At 37.8% G+C, this 21,562-nt stretch overlaps 2 protein-coding genes across 8 annotated transcripts in view; one reads left to right on the top strand and one right to left on the bottom strand.

Moving 5' to 3' along the window:
- The window catches only part of gnal2 (guanine nucleotide binding protein (G protein), alpha activating activity polypeptide, olfactory type 2), a 47,646-nt gene extending 38,543 nt beyond the window's left edge, over nucleotides 1-9,103 (bottom strand). Inside the window, exon 1 of the mRNA XM_029453676.1 lies at nucleotides 8,276-9,103. Within this exon, the coding sequence (XP_029309536.1) occupies nucleotides 8,276-8,786 (511 nt within the window). The 5' untranslated portion in view covers nucleotides 8,787-9,103. The remainder of the gene's footprint in view (nucleotides 1-8,275) is intronic.
- Nucleotides 9,104-10,259: 1,156 nt separating this feature from the next.
- LOC115023132 (serine/threonine-protein kinase MAK-like) lies at nucleotides 10,260-21,483 on the top strand. Of its 7 annotated transcripts, none has more exons than XM_029454296.1 (16): nucleotides 10,260-10,336; nucleotides 11,502-11,640; nucleotides 12,301-12,355; nucleotides 13,091-13,212; nucleotides 13,790-13,872; nucleotides 14,530-14,662; nucleotides 15,604-15,775; nucleotides 15,853-16,020; nucleotides 18,311-18,631; nucleotides 18,717-18,901; nucleotides 18,984-19,093; nucleotides 19,216-19,326; nucleotides 19,608-19,682; nucleotides 19,832-19,951; nucleotides 21,004-21,063; nucleotides 21,165-21,483. In XM_029454296.1, the coding sequence occupies exons 2-16, from the start codon at nucleotides 11,540-11,542 to the stop codon at nucleotides 21,308-21,310; spliced, it is 1,962 nt and encodes a 653-aa protein (XP_029310156.1). In that variant the 5' UTR covers nucleotides 10,260-10,336; nucleotides 11,502-11,539; the 3' UTR covers nucleotides 21,311-21,483. The 7 variants fall into 7 exon arrangements, with proteins under 7 accessions (XP_029310156.1, XP_029310154.1, XP_029310153.1 ...); XM_029454294.1 differs by having other exon boundaries at nucleotides 10,289-10,336; nucleotides 11,183-11,640; XM_029454293.1 differs by lacking the exon at nucleotides 10,260-10,336 and having other exon boundaries at nucleotides 11,055-11,640.
- The last annotated feature ends 79 nt before the right edge of the window (nucleotides 21,484-21,562 follow it).

Below are 21,562 nucleotides of genomic sequence, written 5' to 3'. Positions count from 1 at the left end.
CCCTCACTTCACCTATAGCAGTGTGAAAAGATTACAACCACCAGCCCCCCCACACCCTCATCAAATAATAAAAACCCAGTCTCCCTGCCTCTGAAAGCAAGGTCAAAACAAGTGACTGGCCCACATCACTCTCTAGTGGTTAGAGGCAGCACCGCACACAGCTCCCCGTCAATGATACACAATCAGGATGTGATGCATAAATTGTCTTTTTGTTTTAAGAACTGTTTAATATTTATGTTTAGCGTGCTGTGGCTTCCTCTTGACTAGACTACAAAGGGTTTGTGTGTTTGTATGATTTTAAATTGAGTGAAGTTTAAGAAGTGGACGTTCGAGGAGGATTTTGTGACAGTTTGGAAGTCAATCTTGATCCAGAATGCAACTTACATAAGTGTGATGTGGAAACCTGGTGTTATCAAGTGGTGGAAGAAGTACTCAGATCTTTTACTTATCTTTTACTCTGTGTTACACGTGAAAGTCCTGCATTCAAAATGTTATTTAAGTCAAATTATTAGCATTAAAGCACCAAAAATAAAAGTACTCTTTATGCAGAATGGCCCATTTCAGAATATATTTTATATTACTGGATTATATTATTGATGCATTGATGTGTTGCAGCTGATAAATGTGGCGTTAACTACTTTATATACTTACTAATTATAAACTACTTAGTAATACATCATCATTAATTAGTTGATTTACAAGAATCTGAATACTGCTAACTCATATTGTCAGATAAATGTAGTGGAGTAGAAATATAAAGTTGCATAAAAAGTAAAGTACAAGTACCTCAAATGTGTACTTCAGTACAGTACAAAATGTACTTTGTTACATTCCACGACTGCACATACTAATAATTAACTTTTCAGTGAAGTAGGAGACGTCTTGTGTCCAGCGGATAAACTTTTGATATGAACAATATTTACATATTAATTGATTCTGGATTCGTTAATGAGAAATGAGTAGATGCAGTTTTACAAAATTCAACAAGGTAATTCATATCAGGTACAAAATATTATTCAAAGCAGGTGATTCTTATGTCTTCCAACACGTCTGGAGGGAAGCTTTAAACTATCAGAACGACATTTTTAAATAATAGTTGCAGTTATCTTTCAGAATGAATGTCTCTGTCAGTATGTGTGCAGTGTTGGAAGAGGTTCAGAAGTTTTAAGTAAACATCGCGATACAACAATCTAAATATACTCTATTGCAAGTAAAGTCTGTTTTCAAAGTCTGACAAAGATGTTTTTACTATTTTCAGGCTGATAGTGGACGTGTACTGCAAAATGGCAACCACGAGGCCCTAACAGCTGCTAATCAACCAACTCTCTTTAATACATGTTTTCATTTTGCACTCAAATAAATACATTAAATACAGTGAAATACATGGACCTTCTGGGGGGGGGGAGGATCATACCTGCCAGTGAACTGTTACAATACATCTGACACTTTAAAGGGTTGTTTTCTACCATAAATCCTCAACACTTCTTCACTAGACCCGACTGTAATTGAACAATGTACTGTAAAAAAAAAAAGAAAAACGAGGCTCACATCCAAATGATATCCAGCTAAAATTAGCCTCTCTGAAATAACTTTATGGCACTCTCTTAAGGACTACAGACTCTAGATAAAGTCGAAATTATACAGTAAGCAAAAACCTGGGGAACAAACATAGTCCAATGTCCTTCTGGTGTGGTTCACTTTGATACAAGTATCTGCTATCAGTATCATAAATGTGACAATAATTCATACTCCAACACCTCCTGTTGCTCATTTCATTAACCGGGAACTCAGTTAGTAGCAAAGTTCAGCAATGGTCAATGATAAAACCCATTTAGACTGAAGCAAAGTTCACCTGAGTGTACTGGTAATAAACGGGAGGGCCACCAAGGTCATACTGTACGTTCCACTGAACTGCTTTTTCCAAATATATGGCTTCACATGCACACAAAAAACTCAAAGAAGAACAAACAAAATATGACAATCAGTGACTTCCAACAGGCTATTCATTGGCCTGCCTGCCTCAGTGCAGTCGTCGCTTCTATTCGGTGTACCACATCGCTAGCAACCTGTTGTTCAGGCTCGTGATAAGGCTGAGATATGAAACCGTCAGTTAAAGACATCTAGGAAAGCTGTAACAGATGTTATCACAGGTCCGAACCAAATCTGATCCAAGAGACCAAACAATAAAGTGAGTCCTTTCTACGAACTTGCCTTCCAGTTACCGTCCCTGTAAGTATGAAGTCTAATAAAATCTATTAAAAGACATTCAGATTGGCGGTCAAGTTTTTTATTGCACAAACGGTGCCTTCAAATGGGACAGTGTTTCCCAAGAGGAGTCCATATTAAGCAGAAGTCTTGACACAATCTTTCATCTTGTGTTTGAAGGCGACTCCAGTGGTTACATCACAACCTTATTTTGATTCAAATAAACAATCTTGCGTTGATTTAATAACATGTTGGAGTACTTGGTCTATTTAATATTGAGAAGCTTTCCTAAACACTTTTATTTACCCTTAGATTCATTTCTGTTATACAACTTTAAATTTTAAATATCTGTTGATTGGGATTTTACAAAATAATTATATCACAATATTAGTTAAGCTTGCAACATTTTAAATAAATAAGAGAAGGAATCCATCCTAACTCTGTTTAAGCCATCGAGCATGGGACGGGAGAGTCGGCCTCTTCCTTTCTAATTAAAGAGAACAAGGCGTTGAGCCATCAAGGTAGTAAAAGTGATAACGTTACACGTCCCCAAGCCTCCTGCTCCAACTTCAGAGGGCAGTGGGCTCAAGTTCAATTGTTATATTGCATATGTCACTAAGGGGACTGAAAGATATATTCCCAAAGTGTTAGAAGTTTTGTAATAACACTTTTAGTTTGTTTTATTTGGTAACTTTCTTGACTAATCGATTGGTTGTTTAGACAAAAAAGAAAATGTCTGAAAATACAGGAAAATGCTCATCTCAATGTCCCCCACAAGACTTATCGCTTAATCGTGAGGTTGTTTCAGCTTCAATATATTTAAACATGTATAAACATATACTGCCATTTACTGTTCGTGGTACTGTCACACCATGTCATACTAAATAAATCAGGCCACTTTACTCTGAACTTTGGTTTTTAAAGCTTCTAATCTGCAGCTTTATTGCACCTAATTTGAATTCGAGCAGGTGATGTTTCCGTATACCTGAAACTGTCCTGTCAGAAATGAAAATCACTTTTCATATTCAGTAAATGACTATTCTTTTATCTAAATGTGGTATATTTCCAAAGCATCAAGAAAAACAGTTTCCTAATTTTTTAACCTTAACCATTCTGTATGTGGAAACCTTATGCAATGCATTTGTTAAGATATTATATAAAACCTAGCAGGATAGTGAGAGTTGAACAATAAAATTATACTAAGTGTGATTCCTGATGATCAAACATTACAAAATGTAAGTAATGAATAAATACGACTCAAACGGATGGCTTCCAGCTCCAGCACAAGCTGAACGTGGCAGCCCACTTAGGATAAACATTAGCTCCTTATGGCTATCGTTATTCAACTAAATACCTGCAGCAAATACAAACAGATAAAGTGACCCAGATTAGCTAGCATACGTTGCCTTGAAATGTAACACTATTTGAAAGGTGTCCACTTTCAGAGGAACACAAACCACCTCTGGCATGCAACAAGAGTCCTACTGGAGACCTGGAGGGTATAAAGTCCCGAAAGGCCTCTTAAGAAAAACCAGAAGTGGCCTGTTGGTGCTGAGGCTTCTGGGTAAACCAGGACGGGAAGGATAGAGAATAATTGTGATTCTGAGGAAAGCTGCCCAAAACCATAATGACATGCTGAAATGACACAGTAACACAGCTCACACACAATGTATGTGACTGCACTGGATGGCCCTTCCCTGTGTGACTTCATTAGGATGAGCCATTTCTTCCTGTGTGTAATTAGTGAGAGCTGTTTACTCAGGAAATTAAACTCGTAGCCATTTATTATATACAGTAACGAAGCATTACATTGGTTAAAGTGAAGCAAGTACATGAAATATGGTATTAAGTGTGTGTCAAAACTGTTCTGTTGTGTTAAATGTGTTAAATATTGTTTTATAAGTACTGTACTTAAGAACACATTTGAGTATTTCCATTATATTCTACGTTATACTTCTACTTAATTCAGAAGTAAATATTATTTTTTATTTTATAGCTTTAGTTACTAGTTACTGTATGTCATTAATAATGATGTACTACAAAGCTGTATATAATAATGGTAAAAAATATAAATCAACTTATACATGTTGATGTATTATTATTATTATTATTTTATCATTTTTTATAAAATACTCTATTTTTAAAGGCAAATATTATACTTTTTATTCCACTACATTTATACATTTAGCTTTAGTTAGTTTTCAAATTAAAAAAATGAATACCCTTGTTTTTGTTTTTATGTTTGTGGTTAAGGATTAAGTGTTTTTTTCTAAGAAGTAGTTGTTAAAATCAGCACAACCTTAAACATCTACAGCAGTACATTTTTAATGCAGGACTTGTACTTGTAGTGAAGTATTTTCACTGTGCTGTATTAGTACTTTTACTACAATCTGAATACTTCCTCGTTCTTGTCCTACTCCTGCACGAAACCTTCTCTTTTGAAGGTTAAGTATAGACCTTTTTGAAAACTTAAGTACTGTGTTAGCCTACGCGTACAATAAAGAGATGGTTACTGTTTGTGTGTTAAAATAACACTACACGCTAAATCCAAGTAAACAACAGGGTAACGGGGTTAGAGAGCGCTGACACATCACCTCCATCGAGAAGCACACTGACCAGCGACAATGCCGGGATGCTGCTGAACGATATTTGGAAAGTCTCTTGAAAATAACATCGAGCTAACATCAATCATGGGATTCCAGTGTGGTAATAAAAAGCATGACCTAAAAGTGATATAAGCCCTGTAATTTATATAGACACAGTGAAACCGATAAGGGCTTTTATTACAAATTAATCAATCAGTAAAAATGTTATCTAATTATAATGCCAAAAATATAATCAAACCAGTTGCCAGAGCCTTGACTGCCTTAAAATGTGTTATTTATGACAGTATGACCATATAGCAGCTAAGAAAAGACCATGTGCACTTAAATATGAAAGCAAGCAATTATTTAAAAAAATGTTTCTTCATCAAATTAATGATCAGAAATGAGTTATTATACTTTGTGGATCAATTTGTCTTTTTAAGCACAGAAGCCCTTTGTTCTGCAACAATAAAAGTAACTAGACATCTACACTTTTATTCTATAGCCTACTAAACCATAATATATATTACACTGTACAACACTCTACTATACTATACTAAAGGCCACTATACCACACCCTAATCTACTGTATTATACATTTATTTGTTGAAAAATCTTACTGTAAATGTGCAACGGTTAGTCAAAAGGCTATTTGTCATTTATTGTCCCAGTGTGACAGCAGACTTGTCAAACTACACTACAGGCCACTATACTACAATATACGCTATACTATTCCAGACAATACTACTAAAAAATAATTTAAGATGATTTAAGCATATACTATACTATATAACCCAATAGCTACACCACTGGCCACTACACAGTACAATAATATACTTTACTATATTATACTACACTATACTTTACTAAACTTTACTATACTATACTACACTCTACTTTACGCTACTATACCACTCTACTATACTGCACTTTACTATACTATACTATACTCTACTTTACGCTACTATACCACTCTACTATACTGCACTTTACTATACTATACTACACTCTACTCTATTATACCACACTCTACTATACTGCACTATACTTTACTCTACTATACTATACTATACTACACTCTACTCTATTATACCACACTCTACTATACTGCACTATACTTTACTTTACTCTACTATACTATACTATACTATACTATACTATACTATACTATACTACACTCTACTCTATTATACCACACTCTACTATACTGCACTATACTTTACTCTACTATACTATACTACACTCTACTCTATTATACCACACTCTACTATACTGCACTATACTTTACTCTACTATACTATACTACACTTTACTATACTATACTACACTTTACTATACTATACTATACTATACTACACGACACGATACTACACTCTACTCTAATCTACTCTATTATACCACACTATACTATACTGCACTATACTACACTACACTATACTACACTATACTACACTACACTACACTACACTATACTACACTACACTACACTACACTACACTTTACTATACTACACTATACTACACTACACTACACTACACTATACTATACTACACTATACTATATTACACTACACTACACTATACTATACTATACTATACTACAATACACTACACTTTACTATACTACACTATACTATACTACACTACACTACACTACACTATACTATACTATACTATACTACACTACACTACGCTATACTATACTATACTACACTACACTACACTTTACTATACTACACTACACTATACTATACTATACTATACTATACTATACTACACGACACAATACTACACTCTACTCTATTCTACTCTATTATACCACACTCTACTATACTGCACTATACTTTACTCTACTATACTATACTACACTTTAGTATACTATACTACACGATACGACACTACTCTATTATACTCTATTATACCACACTCTACTATACTGCACTATACTTTACTATACTATACTACACTATACTATACTACACTATGCTATACTACACGATACGACACTCTACTCTATTCTACTCTATTATACCACACTCTACTATACTATACTATACTACACTATACTACACTACACTATACTACACTACACTATACTACACTACACTATACTACTACACTATACTATACTACACTTACTACACTACACTACACTACACTATACTACACTTTACTATACTACACTACACTATACTACACTTTACTATACTATACTATACTATACTATACTACACTATACTACACTTTACTATACTATACTACACTACACTACACTACACTATACTACACTTTACTATACTTTACTACACTACACTTTACTATACTCTACTATACTACACTACACTATATTATACTATGCTACACTACACTATACAATACTATAGTTTACTATACTATATTTGACTATACTATACTTTACTACACTACACTACAATATACTTTACTATACTACATTATACTATATTTTACTATACTTTACTATACTTTACTGTACTACACTATACTACACTATATTTTACTATACTATCTTATTCTAAACATGGCCCACTAGCCAAAAGCTAAGAAGTGTCTCTGCATCCAAATTAATTAATTCTAAATCCAATTGAATTATACTCTCTATGACACTATGCAACACTACAAGCCACTATACTTCACTATACTATTCACTATACTCTACTACTACATTATACATATATTTATTTATACATAAATACTGTAAATATGCCAAAGTTAATTAGATTTCAAATTGCAAATCTGTAGTCCTATACATACTATGCTAATTGTCAGAGTAAACATGGCCCATAGTCAAGTGGTATATCTACATATTTGTATACTACAGCCAACTCTCAATGACACTACACACCATTACAAGCCACTATACTCTATTATACTCATTGCACATGTATTTCAAAAGGTTTTTTCTCATCTGTAGTCCTGTACTGTATATTATACTATACTATACTCATTTTCAAAGTCATAGCTAAAAGGATAAGTGGTCTCTCTACATATACTTAAACCAACTAAATGGTACTCTCTATGACACAACACTACACACTACTATACTCTATGTTACTACATGTATGTATTTCAAAAGGATATTTATCATCTGTAGTTATATATATACTCCATACTATACTATAGAGTAAGCATGGCCCAATAGCCACAAGCTAGGAGGTCTCTGTAAACCTGAGAGTAGGCTACTGGTCCTTTTTTATGGCCTACATTATGTTTAATTGGCTTTTCCTCAGAACCCCAAATATTATTACCAGTAAGAGGACAGCAGACCCAGTGAGTCTACACGTCCCTCTTCATCATTTGTCATTGACAGCCGCAGGGGGTAGTCTCTACACAGCCAAGCCAACAGATGTGGTGGCAATAAGGCCTCGCCAGAGTAATGACATAATTTCTGGAAAGGCCGGTACGTTTTGGTTTCTAATAATAAAACGGCTTCCTACTCTAACAACAGCAGAGAGGGACTCAACCTACCGAGCAGCAGCAGCCGATGCGTCTGTTTGTACTCCCGTTTGAGCTCCTTCAGCGCCCTGTCAATGTTCTTACTGACTTTCTTCGCCTCCTTCTCGGCCTCCTTCTCCTCCACCAGCAATTTGTCCCAGTTTTTCTGCTTTTGGGTGCTAGTCTTATGCAGCAGCTGTAAGCGTCGGCCGCGGTCCTTCCCTGTCCCCTTACCGCTACCTCCACCGCCACCACCGCCTCCTCCTCCGCCACCTCCGTTTTGTATGAGCACACCGTCGGTACCGGTGTCTCCACGGCGGTGCTCCCCGGCCGGGAGCCTGGCAGGGTCCCCGGGGCGCACCGGGCCGCCGCCACCGCGTAGCGACGAAGTCTCCCCGCATCCCCCGGTGTCCTCCTGGCGAGCTCCCACGGCGCGGGTCGGAACGGCGGCGTCTGGAGGCTGATCCGAGTCCGAGGTAGCGTTGGAGATAGACCCGCTCAGGTCCCCGAAGAGCCGGGGACGCAAACTGTAGCACAGCCCCATGTTGAAACCAATATTTGTCTGTGAATGTGATTTTTCATAAATTAAAATATCAAAAAAATCGCAGTTGCGCCACCAGCCCTAACGAGCCATCGTTACATTGGAGCTCCAGCGGTGCGATTTAAGTCCGAAATTGAGCCGAAAATGTGAATGAATTATGCTCCGACATTTGCTATATGTCATTTTGCATTTTCCCCAGTCAGCCTTCGCTTCGTAGTTAGTGGATCACCTGATCCTTTAGTGGACACTGCGGGTCCATCTTACCGTAAGTAACCAAAAGCACAACCTTGGAAAAAAAACGCGACTATCCGCTGCGCAGACAGTCAACAATCTGACTGCACAGTTGTTAGGTGCAATGCACGGCACGTCATGCTACTACAGGATGGCCATTTCCAGAATGCTGGTCATGGTTTTCATTCCTCACATTGCATGCCTGCATGCCTAAAGACACCTCCTGTACTTTAGATATTGGACCTGTTCTTTTATTATCAGAATAATGACACACATGCTCTTTATTTCTATAATAAATATGTATAATATAACGGCAAGCCTTATATTAAATAAATAAATAAATATTAAATAATATTTAAACTGTTTTTTGATTTGATTCACACACATATAGTTACAATCCTTTAGTCATTGTTATGTTCCATTATTACAAGACTAATTTATACATTATGCCTAATATAATTTATTTATATCAATTTAATATCAATTATTTATATCGAGCCTTATGATTATGGTATTCTTATCAATGTCAGTTTTTCTAAATTCCCATAATACAAGTGTCATTTACCAAATCTCTAAATATAAACGACCTATTTTGAGCCTCAAAGCAGTTCAAGTGTCCCTATAAATAGACTATTATGTGGACAACATATCCGGTCTTCAAATTGGGGTCCTGGGATTTGTAGGGGTCCTTGGGGTGCTCTCTCAGGGGGCTCCTCGCAAAAATAAGGACATTATTTAATTTTACAATACAAATGCAGTAAAGCTTACACACAATACAGTCCTAAAATATAATAATTTTTGGATTATTTGTTTAGTCTCCTCACATACATATACACTGTGACTGTTTGTACAAACACACAATGCTGTTTTAATAGGTAGTGATGGGGGATTACATGTTTACTGATAGTGGTCTTAATTTTAAGGGTGAGAAAGATGTGGTTTTACCGGGGATACAAGGGCCAGTCATAATCAGATGCAAGGTTGGAAATCAACCACTAGATGGAGCACCTGTAACATAATACAATGTATATATATAACATTTATTTTCAATTATTCATTATTATTATTATTATAATTACTTTGTTTATTGTCATTTGCATGAACATACAATTGTGTCATCAGACCAAAAAATTATATTTTTATTTATTATATTGCATAATGTTTGAGGTCTATCACAGTAAACAATGTTAATAAATATTATTAGTACATTATGATTTTAATTCATTTTATTGCGTAAGTCTCTGCGTTGCCTAGGAGACAGGAAGCCGCCCCTACATCTTCTCATCGCCGTGTTCAGCATCAACACGGAAATGCTTCCCATGGTACGTATATTTTACTTTAGTGTAAAGATTTAATTAATTTGTTTAAAGAAAACAATACAACAACTATCTGTTAGACCGTATAGTTTAAATTTAAGGCTGGACAGGCGACTAATGTTAGCTACATCTGCTCTTTAGCTAACATTAGATGCTTGTTGTCTGCTAACTAGCTAAAACATGCTACATGATAAAGTTTTCAGATGAAATGATTTAACTGTGTAAAAGTGAATTTTAGCTTTAACATTTTGAAGTTGTGATGTTCTGTTCAATATTAGCCAACTATCAAAAACGGTTTTTTTTATAGAAAAGAGAGCTAAAAACGTAATATTTAAAGTTAACCTATATTTAAACAGAAGAAAAAAACTCTTTATATATATATATATATTTTATTAAGGGCTTATAAAGTGTAACAAGTGGTGGAAAGTAACTAAGTAGCCTCCATTTACTTAAGTACAGTACAGATATTGTACTTTACTCACTACATGAATGTTAAAGCTTTAGTTACTTGCCGATTTCGATTATTAAAAGAAAATATAATCACTTAATAAATGATGATGTATTGTTATTGATTGTACTCCCCTGCAGTATATAAAGAAGTTAACTAGCTTTACTAGCTGCAACAATAAAGGGATGATAATGAATACTTGTACTTTTGGTACCTCCGTAGGTATATTTGTACTTTTACTTTAGTGACATTTTGAATGCAGGACCATTACTTGTATTTTTACACTGTGATATTATTACTTTTTGTTCCACCACCGTGTGTCCTACTCCTATTGTAAAGCGGACTAGATGAGGTAAAACCACATCTCCAGGTTCTCATTTGAGCCTGTCACTTCTTAATCACAGGTCAACTTTAATCCCCTCGCAGGGGATCACCCTTCCACTGTCCGCCGTCAAGGCTTAGCTTAGGATAGGTGAGACACAGTGCAACAGGCAGCGTCACTTTTCCACTCTCCCTCGCCAGGTAAACCTCCACCTTGCTTAATCACCAAACTGCAGAGAGAAAGGTAAAGGATGAGCGCTCATGTTTTATTTCTGTGTTCCTAGAGTCTTTGAGTAGCCCCACAGTAGCAGCAGAGTAGAGCAGCGTAGGGGGCTGTTGATCTGTGGAGGGATGATAGTGTGCTTACAATGACCAACTGTTGGACTGTGTGGGACTGTCAAGGCTCCTTGGTGAAGGAGAGGCAAGGCTCTCTGTGGACGATGAACCGATACGCTACGCTAAAGCAGCTGGGGGATGGCACGTATGGCAGCGTGGTCCTGGGAAAGAGCAACGACACCGGGGAGCTGGTGGCCATAAAGAGGTGAGAGTAGCTCCGGTGAACATGCCAGGGACAAACTGGCTTGTTTCGTCTCGAAGCATTAAGCTGATTACATTTGAGGGACTGCTGCAAGGTGCTTTACGGCTCTAGACTCAAACATGTTTCATCCTCAAATGAAAAGAAAAATTGGGTCAAAGTGCCTTTGTGTGCATCATGTGTAGGCATTTTAGGGGTAAAAAAAAGCTCCTTTAACTACAAGTTTTAGGATTATTTGGAAGATGCACAGACACTTTTACTATTATTATAATTCTAATTATTATAAATGTTGTTATTATATGTTGTCATCAGGTCAATATTTACCTGTAGACCACATTTTAAGGATGATCTGTTTAATATATTTGGCAAATAATGAATGTTTCACGAGGCTCCTTCAGGCACTGTTTGTAAATGTAAGGTTATAGTGCAAGATGATACTACTGACAGTGAAAGGAGGGAAAGTGCACTGCATAGTGTTGCCCCTGGAGTATGGGAAGAAAGAAAGGTTAAATCAGGTCACACATGTAAAACATGTCAATAAAGTACATTTAAATATGTTCACAGTCACCATAAAGAAAGCCATTTCATATCTCTGACAAACATGTTTAAGGTCTGGGAATAAAATGTTAACATTAACAAATCTGTTTGTTTTTTTATCCCCAACAGAATGAAGAGGAAGTTTTATTCTTGGGATGAGTGCTTGAATCTAAGAGAAGTGAAGGTGAGAACTAGTTGATACAGTTTAGGACATCAGATTATATCTAATATACATCATTTGCCATTAGTTGTCTTTTTTGTGTTGTAATTGATATTAAAATGTGCAATCAATGTTGTTTTAAACAATATAAATAGGTATATTGATGTATATGTAACGCGATCTACTGCACAAGTGAGTGAGAAAGATTAACGCTACCTGGGACGGTGTATGAAAAAGCAATAACAATCAAACTATTTCGAGCATGTCATGTTTTTGTACATCAAGATTTTGGAGACGAGTGAAAGAGCGTTCAGGGATTTATGGTACTTACTTACATAATGAGCTTATTCTTAATGACTGTTGTTTGTTATTGTTGTTGTTTTTTATTAGAAATGATATGGTTACAAGGCATACAGAACACAATTAAAAAAGGTAAAGAACATAATGATAAACATCAATGTATAGGATATAATTAACAGATAAAGGATTATTGCCATACACACATTAATTGTCACATCTACCCGGGACGATCATTAGAAATGTTGTGTGTTGTACACCTCACTCATTTCTTTCATATTTTTCATCAAAGACATGAACTTCATTTCTAATTCACATATATTTCATTTAAAAATCCTTCTATTTTCAATTAATGAAGTTATCATCTTTTAACCAATTCCTTGTCCTTTGTTTATATATTGCTACTCGTATTATTCGGGATATAATTCCTGTATGTGTCTCCTAAATACTTTGTGTCGTCAGTCACTGAAGAAGCTGAACCACGCCAATGTGGTGAAACTGAGGGAAGTCATCAGAGAAAACGACTACCTCTACTTTGTCTTTGAGTATATGAAAGAAAACCTCTATCAGCTCATGAAGGAAAGGTAAGAACACATCGGACAGCAACTGTTTTATTTCACCAGCAGTTATTTGTGTGATATAATTCAGCAGTGTGTTTTCTATTACCATTGGGAATGTGAGAATTATTTGGGTCAGCCTGAGTCATCATGTGTCGGTCTTCGTTTTTGCAGAAACAAGTTGTTCCCTGAGTCACTCGTCAGAAACATGACATTTCAGATATTACAGGGACTGTCCTTTATTCATAAACATGGTAGGTGACTTACAGCAAAGCCAAAACAATGATGTCTGTTCTGTCTGTGTTATCAAGCTGTCAGCATTGGTATAAATAGTAATAATAATTTAGTAAACAGAAACATCTAAACCTGCTGGACGGTTGATAAGACATCAGGACATCACAGGGTTTTTATGACTCACTTCTCCCATGTGAGAAGAGGAGGTGTGACTGGTACCAACGCTCAGCTGAACAAGTTTTACTCTCTTCTATCGGCTCTGTTTTTAGTGCTGGTGGGGGCTGCTGTCCCTCTTCAAAAAGGCATGATTGTTTGCATAGTGCTTTTTTTCTTTATCCCCTCTTTCTTTTGTCTTTTATCCCGCTGCCAGGGAAGATAAGATGTTTTCTGAACATGAGATAAGGAACATTCTGTTCCAAGTATTGTCTGGCTTAGCGTTTGTGCATAAGCACGGTAAGACACTCCCGCTGTCTTTCGCTTTTCCTTTCCAACAGGGTTCGCAGATGTTTTTAAGAGTAAAATTCGAGCACTTTCAAGTTTCCTAAAGCGACAATGTTTAGACTCTCTTAGCTCAACACATCTAAATTGTTACTATAAATAGATTAAGGTTTTCAGAATGCATTAATACCCACAGCAATCAATGTATACTGTCACTTTGTTTATTTTACCAGCTTTTAATACTAACTTTGATGGTTTTGATAAGGATTATTAAATTCTTATCTAGCTATGAATGACGATTGAACGCAAGAAAATTACTTTTTTATTTTTTTTTACATGAGATAAAACACCAGATAAATCTTTTAAAGACTATTCAAATTCAGGCATATTCCTAACCTTGAAAACGTTCAAGACTTTTAGCGAACCCTGTTCCCCGGCTTGGCTTGACTTTGCTTCGTCAGGTTAAAACATCTCTTTCTATGCGATGTTTTAACTCTTTGTTTTAGATCTTTTTAAAATCACATTGTGTCGTTATTAGTTGTAAAAGTGGAAGTGGTTGTAACAGTAGGTAGAAACGTGGTGGCTATAACTATTTAGTTTGAGCAAATAATGCAAATCTAGACAAACATCAGCATCAGAACATGGTTATTTGACTTTCTCTTGTGTTTTTAGGGTATTTTCATCGTGATATGAAACCGGAGAACTTGCTCTGCATGGGCCCGGAGCTGGTTAAGATCGCTGATTTTGGACTAGCCAGAGAAATCCGCTCGCAGCCACCTTACACCGATTATGTGTCCACAAGATGGTGAGAATAATTGATCTACATCATAATATCAGGGCTGTGATGGATGTTGTTGATCTGTAGTGAATCAAACTTCTGACTCACGGTAACACCTGCTGTTATATCACTTAGCATGTATTTTAAAACGACTCTTAGATAAAAAATAACTCCTGACTCCAGAAAGGTAAATGTCAGCAGAGAGGAAGACAAACTGGTTAGACAGATGATCATCAATGTTGAGCTTATTGGGATTTTTATACGACATAATAACATTAATGCCAATGAAAACTGTTCACAGTGCGGCCTGTAGATTATGCAGAGCAACCAGGACACTGCTTCTGGAAAGAGACTCCACTGTTGAATTCTTTAAATGTAATTTATAAATGCCGTGAGCATCACTCGCCTTCATTGTATTTGGGTGAAAGCAGATATCTCAGAGACAAAGTCTTGACAAATCAAACCAATACTATCCACATGACTAGATACAATAGAGCTAAGTGAGAACATACGCTCTTATGTCCGTGAACCGACCCTTTAATTAATAATCAACACAGTGGCTCTCATTAGTTGCTGGAAATAGACACAAACATTTATTCTGTGTAAGATAAGATGAAATACTGTTGGGAAATGTTGTTTTATTGAGTGACAAATAGTCCCTGAGTACAGCATGCAAAGTGGAACATCAACACAACTATGAGGGAGCACTATGAGAGCACAGAGCAAAGGCAAAATAGCATATCGTGCAATGTTAACGAAAGTGAACAATGAGTTGCATATCCGCCCCGTGATTCGGATGTGCTCCAAAATGTAACGAGTTCTTCCTTGATCCCTGCTACACCTTTCCACTACGTTTCATGAAAATCGGGCCAGTAGTATTTCTGTAATCCTGCTGACAAACAAACAAACAAAGCGTTGCCGAAAACATATAAATGTTCCATAAATCTCCCGCCGCTCTGTTCTGACAGGTACCGAGCCCCAGAGGTTCTGCTGAAGTCTAACTCCTACAGCTCACCCATCGACATCTGGGCCGTGGGCTGCATCATGGCGGAGCTCTACACACTCAGACCCCTGTTCCCTGGCAACAGCGAGGTGGACGAGATCTTCAAGATCTGTCAGGTGCTGGGAACGCTGAAGAAGGTGAGCCATCACAACAAGGCGTCTCATTTCTTTGTGAAGTTTTTGTGGCTCATTGTCGCTTTCTCTCGCCACATCAGTCAGACTGGCCTGAGGGCTACAACCTTGCCACCTCCATCAACTTCCGCTTCCCAAAGTGCGTCCCCACCAGCCTCAGATCCCTGATCCCCAACGCCAGCAACGAGGCGATCACACTGATGAAGGACATGCTGCAGTGGGACCCTGAGAAACGACCAAGTGCTGCTCAGGTACATTTAAAAAACACATTAAGTTTGAACATACAGTATATCTCAAAAGTGAGTACACCCTTTAGATTTTTGCAAATATTCTGTTATATCCTTTCAGGGGATAACATTATCCTACTGAAACTTTGATATAACTTAAAGTAGTCAGTGTGCTGCTTGAATAACAGTATAGATTTATTGTCCTTTGAAAATTACTCAGTACACAGCTGTTAATGTCTAAACAGCTGGCAACAAAAGTGAGTACACCCCATAGTGAACATGTCTAAATTGTGCCCAAAGTGTCAATATTTTGTGTGACCACCATTGTTATCTAGCACTGCTTTAACCCTCCTGGGCATGGAATTCACCAGAGCTGCACAGGTTGCTTCTGGAATCTTCTTCCACTCCTCCACGACGACATCACGGAGCGCACGGATGTTGGACACCTTGCACTCCTCCACCTTCCTCTTGAGGATGCCCCACATGTGCTCAATTGGGTTTAGGTCTGGAGACATACTTGGCCAGTCCATCACCTTAACCTTCAGCTTCTTCAGCAAGGCCGTTGTCATCTTGGAGGTGTGTTTAGGGTCATTATCATGTTGGAAAACTGCCCTACGGCCCAGTTTCCGAAGAGAGGGGATCATGCTCTGCTGCAGGATGTCACAGTATATATTGGAATTCATGTGTCCCTCAATGAAATGCAGCTCCCCAGTGCCGGCAGCACTCATGCAGCCCCAGACCATGATGCTGCCACCACCATGCTTGACTGTAGGCAAAACACATTTGTCTTGGTACTCCTCACCAGGGTGCCGCCACACACGCCGGACACCATCTGACCCAAACAGGTTTATTTTGGTCTCATCAGACCACAGGACATGGTTCCAGTAACTCATGTTCTTGGATTCATTGTCTTCAGCAAACTGTTTGCGGGCTTTCTTATGCATCGGTTTCAGAAGGGGCTTCTGTCTGGGGCGACGGCCATACAAACCGATTTGATGCAGTGTGCGGCGTATGGTCTGGGCACTGACAGGCTGACATCCCACTTCTGCAACCTCTGCAGCAATGCTGGAAGCACTCGCACGTCTATTTTTGGAAACCAACCTCTGGATATGACGCTGAGCATGTGGACTCAACTTCTTTGGTCGACCCTGGCGAGGCCTGTTCCGACTGGAACCTGTCCTGGAAAACCGCTGTATGATCTTAGCCACTGTGCTGCAACTCATTTTCATGGTGTTGGCAATCTTCTTATAGCCAAGGCCATCTTTGTGAAGCGCAATAATCCTTTTTTTCAGCCGCTCAGAGAGTTCCTTGCCATGAGGTGCCATGTTGTCCAGCATTCAGAGAGAATTGTGCCCAAAACACCAAATTTAACAGCCCTGCTTATCATTTACACCTGAATCCTTGTAACACTAACGAGTCACATGACACCAGGGCGGGAAAACAACATCATTGGGCACAATTAGGACATGTTCACTATGGGGTGTACTCACTTTTGTTGCCAGCTGTTTAGACATTAACAGCTGTGTACTGAGTAATTTTCAAAGGACAATAAATCTATACTGTTATTCAAGCAGCACACTGACTACTTTAAGTTATATCAAAGTTTCAGTAGGATAATGTTATCCCCTGAAAGGATATAACAGAATATTTGCAAAAATCTAAAGGGTGTACTCACTTTTGAGATATACTGTAGATTGTTGGAATAAACATACAAAGTGAAGACAACTCACTAATGTTGAGGGCACATAGCTTTCTGAATGCTTTTACCTTGAGCACCTCAGAGTACCTTGAGTGCATCTATTTTTAGCGTGGGAGGCACAAGTGGGAATCAATCAGCTTACCTTGGCAGTAACTGTAATACCAAACTTGACATCTGTGTGTACTACTGAGGCAAAGCACGTCCACTGACTTCATTCGAAGCTTGACACACACACACACACAATTATGAAAACGTTTCAAACACTGCTGAAGCTTAAAAATGACAAAAAGATTAGTTTCCAGTGCTCCACATATTCATGAATGAATTTAATATTTAAGCCTTTAGCAGTGTGAGAAATGTGGTGCGGTGGTTTGTCTCATTAGTCCTTTACCATATATATATATATATATATATATATATAACATAATATTCATGTCCTATAAAGAAGTACATATTGCCTTAGTTTCATGTTCTTGTCTGGGCTTTTATTTTGAAATTTTACATTTCAATTAATACGCTGTTTAATGCCATGTTGTAAGTATCTCTTCAATGGTAAATATAAATCTTTGTAATTGAGAATATTCTTCCATTGGTTTTGCACTGTTTGTGTTCCAGGCTCTACGGTATCCATACTTCCATGTCGGCCAGGCGCTCGGTGCTCCTCTGAAGTACTCAGAGCAGCACAAAGCTCAGGCAAAGATGTCCGAGGTGGCTTCAGAAACAAAGCCTCTGTCTCTCTGTAAGACGGACCTAGAAGCCGGTGAGTTAAGTAGGACACAGACCTGCAGCCAATCTCTCCAAAAGCCCCTTCAGCAGATACTTCTACCTCAGGACAACACGGAGCAAAACACAAGACAAGCGATGTGTTTGTCCACGCTGACAGGGGGGCAGCAGGAACCTCTCAGCCTGGTGAAGAACATGCAACCAAGGCAGGCTGTAGGTATCACTCCACTACATCTAAATGACAGAGTTGGACCTTCTCGGGGCTTACAGAACTTGTTTTCTTCTTTGTACGGTCAAGTCTACAAGAGCAGCTCCCACAGGAGCAGAGAACAGCGTGACCGCAGTGAGGACAGGACGTCGCCGCTGGGGACAGACGTCTTACAGGTCCGTCGACAGCTGGGACGACGGTGACGACGCAGACGCTGGAGCCTCCATCTCCAAAAAACCCACCATCAACTCTCTGAAGGACAGGCCCAGCTGTCGGTTAGACTTCTTCATTTTTCATGTAAAAGATGTGTTTTCATCCCCGCTGTGAATTTCTTTTTAATGATATGTTTTTGTCTAGATTTCCGGAGTCAAAGAGCAACGCAGGAACAAAGCTGCCGAGCAACAGAGCTGACTCCACCACCTTGTCTGCCAAGCAGCACTACCTCCGCCAGTCCAGATATCTGCCTGGTGGGAAACAAGTATTTTATACTGTGGTATTGCTACGCTTATAAAAAAAACATTTCATCGTCATTTCTGGACACATCGTTGTGTGGGCTCAGGTTCACTCTGAGCGGTTTTGTCCTTTTCAGGCATAAATCCAAAAAACAACTCCTCAGCAGGAAGCCAGGGTGTCGGCAGAAGCCCGTGGGGCAGCTCGGGTGTAACCAGAGGACAGATGCTGGAGCTTCCTCTAAATAAAGGTACGAAAGATTTGAGGACACACATGTAGCGTCGGTGACATGTTCAGAGAAGCAGGTCATTGAGCGTCAACATGATGAGAGCACGTTGAACTAGTAGATAATATGTAATACCAGCGAGGGAGTTACTGGCTCACCTGGAGAGGTATGCAAAAAAACACGACACAATTTTCATAGAAATACTTCCAACTATTCGGCACAGCCTTAAAAACACATGTAACTACAGATACACTTCATTTTGTTTCCTCCTCCTCTTCTCTTTCTATGCTGTGCTGTGGTTTTAGACATTAGTCGTCCCAAGTTAACAGATAAGCAGCCTGTAAAAGAAAAGACCCTGGAGGATCTTCATTTTTCCAAAGGTACCTCAGTTACCAACATTACACGTGGTATGTGTGACTTATGATGATGTCTCTACCTTGCTGTCAATTTGAAACGGCAAGTAATGACATCAGTGGAGTGGTTTACGTTATACTTTAAGCAGATAATGTCTTTCATTGTCCTTTCCTAGACTCCTTCATGAGCAATCCCAACAACCCAAACAAGACTCACGTGCCACCTCTTCAGAAGACTGAAACAGGAGCGGCGAGGCAGAGGATTACTCTGGCCCCGATAGGAGGCAGCTCTGCTCGTGAGTCACAAGACAGAATAATGGCTGCGTCACACTTTTCTTGGTTCTGTGTTGCTTGGTATCAGGCCCGGGTCAGGGAGTACTGGGAACTTAAATTATTTGTGTTCGGAGTACAGGAGTGCACTCTTTAACTGTCTCTTCCATCATTCTTTAGTAAAAGCGCCACCTGCAGTTAGAAAGGGGTCCTTACAGACAGATGTGTCTGAGAGGATTGTTATTGATGGATTTTTCCAAATCCGTTTCCTCTTTGAAGTCGCTTCTAAAAACACGTTTATAAACAGACTTGTAGCTGGATTCCTCCCTATGTTCTTTTACGTTTTGTAAAGTCTTGATCTTTATTGCATCTCTGCTATTGAACCTCTTATATTACCTTTTTTGTTGTTGCTGCTTTTGGGTTTTATTATATGTAAAGCACTTTGTAAACATTGTTCTGAAAAAGTGCTATACAAATAAAGGTTATTATTATTATTATTATTATTATTATTATTATTATTATTATTATTATCATATACATGCATACATATATACAAAGCATTAAAATAAATAGCATAAAAAATGGGATGGGGTTCAAATAAAAAACAAGAGTATTATAATAAATCTAAGACAATAAAAAAAGCATACTACCAATTTTATAGTCATGTTTTCTTGGGGAAATAATTAATATACAGGGCTTTTTCCCAATTTTGCTGATGAAAGAAACAATTGTCAATTATTTTCATGAATGTTTATCATGAATGTTATATATATTTCTATATATATATATATATATATATATATATATATATATATATATATATATAAATATTTATATAAATATAAATATGTATATATTTATATATATATATATACATATATATATTTATATATTTATATATATATATATAAATATATATATTCCGTCAACAGCATTTTCAATATAGATTTTACACAATGGTAAAGTGCATTACAAAATCTACCCACTCCAAAAGGCATATTATGTTACAGAGTTTATCACTTTGTGTCCTGTCTTTCCACCTGAATATTTATCCACTTTCCTTTCGTGAATCTTGTAGTTGATCTAAGAGTTGAGTCCAAAATCAAATCGTCCAAGAGCAAGACCTCCTCAATTGAAGGTAAAAAAAAAAGAACACATGAACACTAAAATGCAGCTTGCGGTTTATCTCAGAGTTAAGACCTTAACACATTTTCCTTCTCTCTCCTGGTGATCTCCCAGAATATGAAGGGTGGAGGAGCAGATCTCTGAAACCTCAGATCCCTGGATCCAGCGCCACAGGGAGGAACACTTTTCCAAAGACCACAAACTTGCATCCAGTGCACGGACGAGTAGACTGGACCGCCAAATACGGAGGCAACCAGTAGCACGGTGCACCAGAGACTCTTAGCCAGGAAATACAGCCTTCAGAGGAGAAGTGTTTTCTGCTATTTGCCATGCTATTAAATATCAGTGTTGTACAAGTGATCCATAACTTCTACAGTCAGTATTTTCTTTAAATAATAGACTGAAAAATATATAAAGTAGTTATTTTTTTATTAAAGTGGGTGAATTTATTATTTTACAGGAGCAGATACATTTACAAGCATCACCTAACTGTATAAAAAGTTTCTTTCTTG

This window comes from Cottoperca gobio, chromosome 17, assembly GCF_900634415.1.
Source record: "Cottoperca gobio chromosome 17, fCotGob3.1, whole genome shotgun sequence".
In the NCBI taxonomy this organism is placed as follows: Eukaryota; Metazoa; Chordata; class Actinopteri; order Perciformes; family Bovichtidae; genus Cottoperca; species Cottoperca gobio.
The sequence above is the reverse complement of the archived record's forward strand: the minus strand, read 5'-3'. Positions and strand labels throughout refer to the sequence as shown.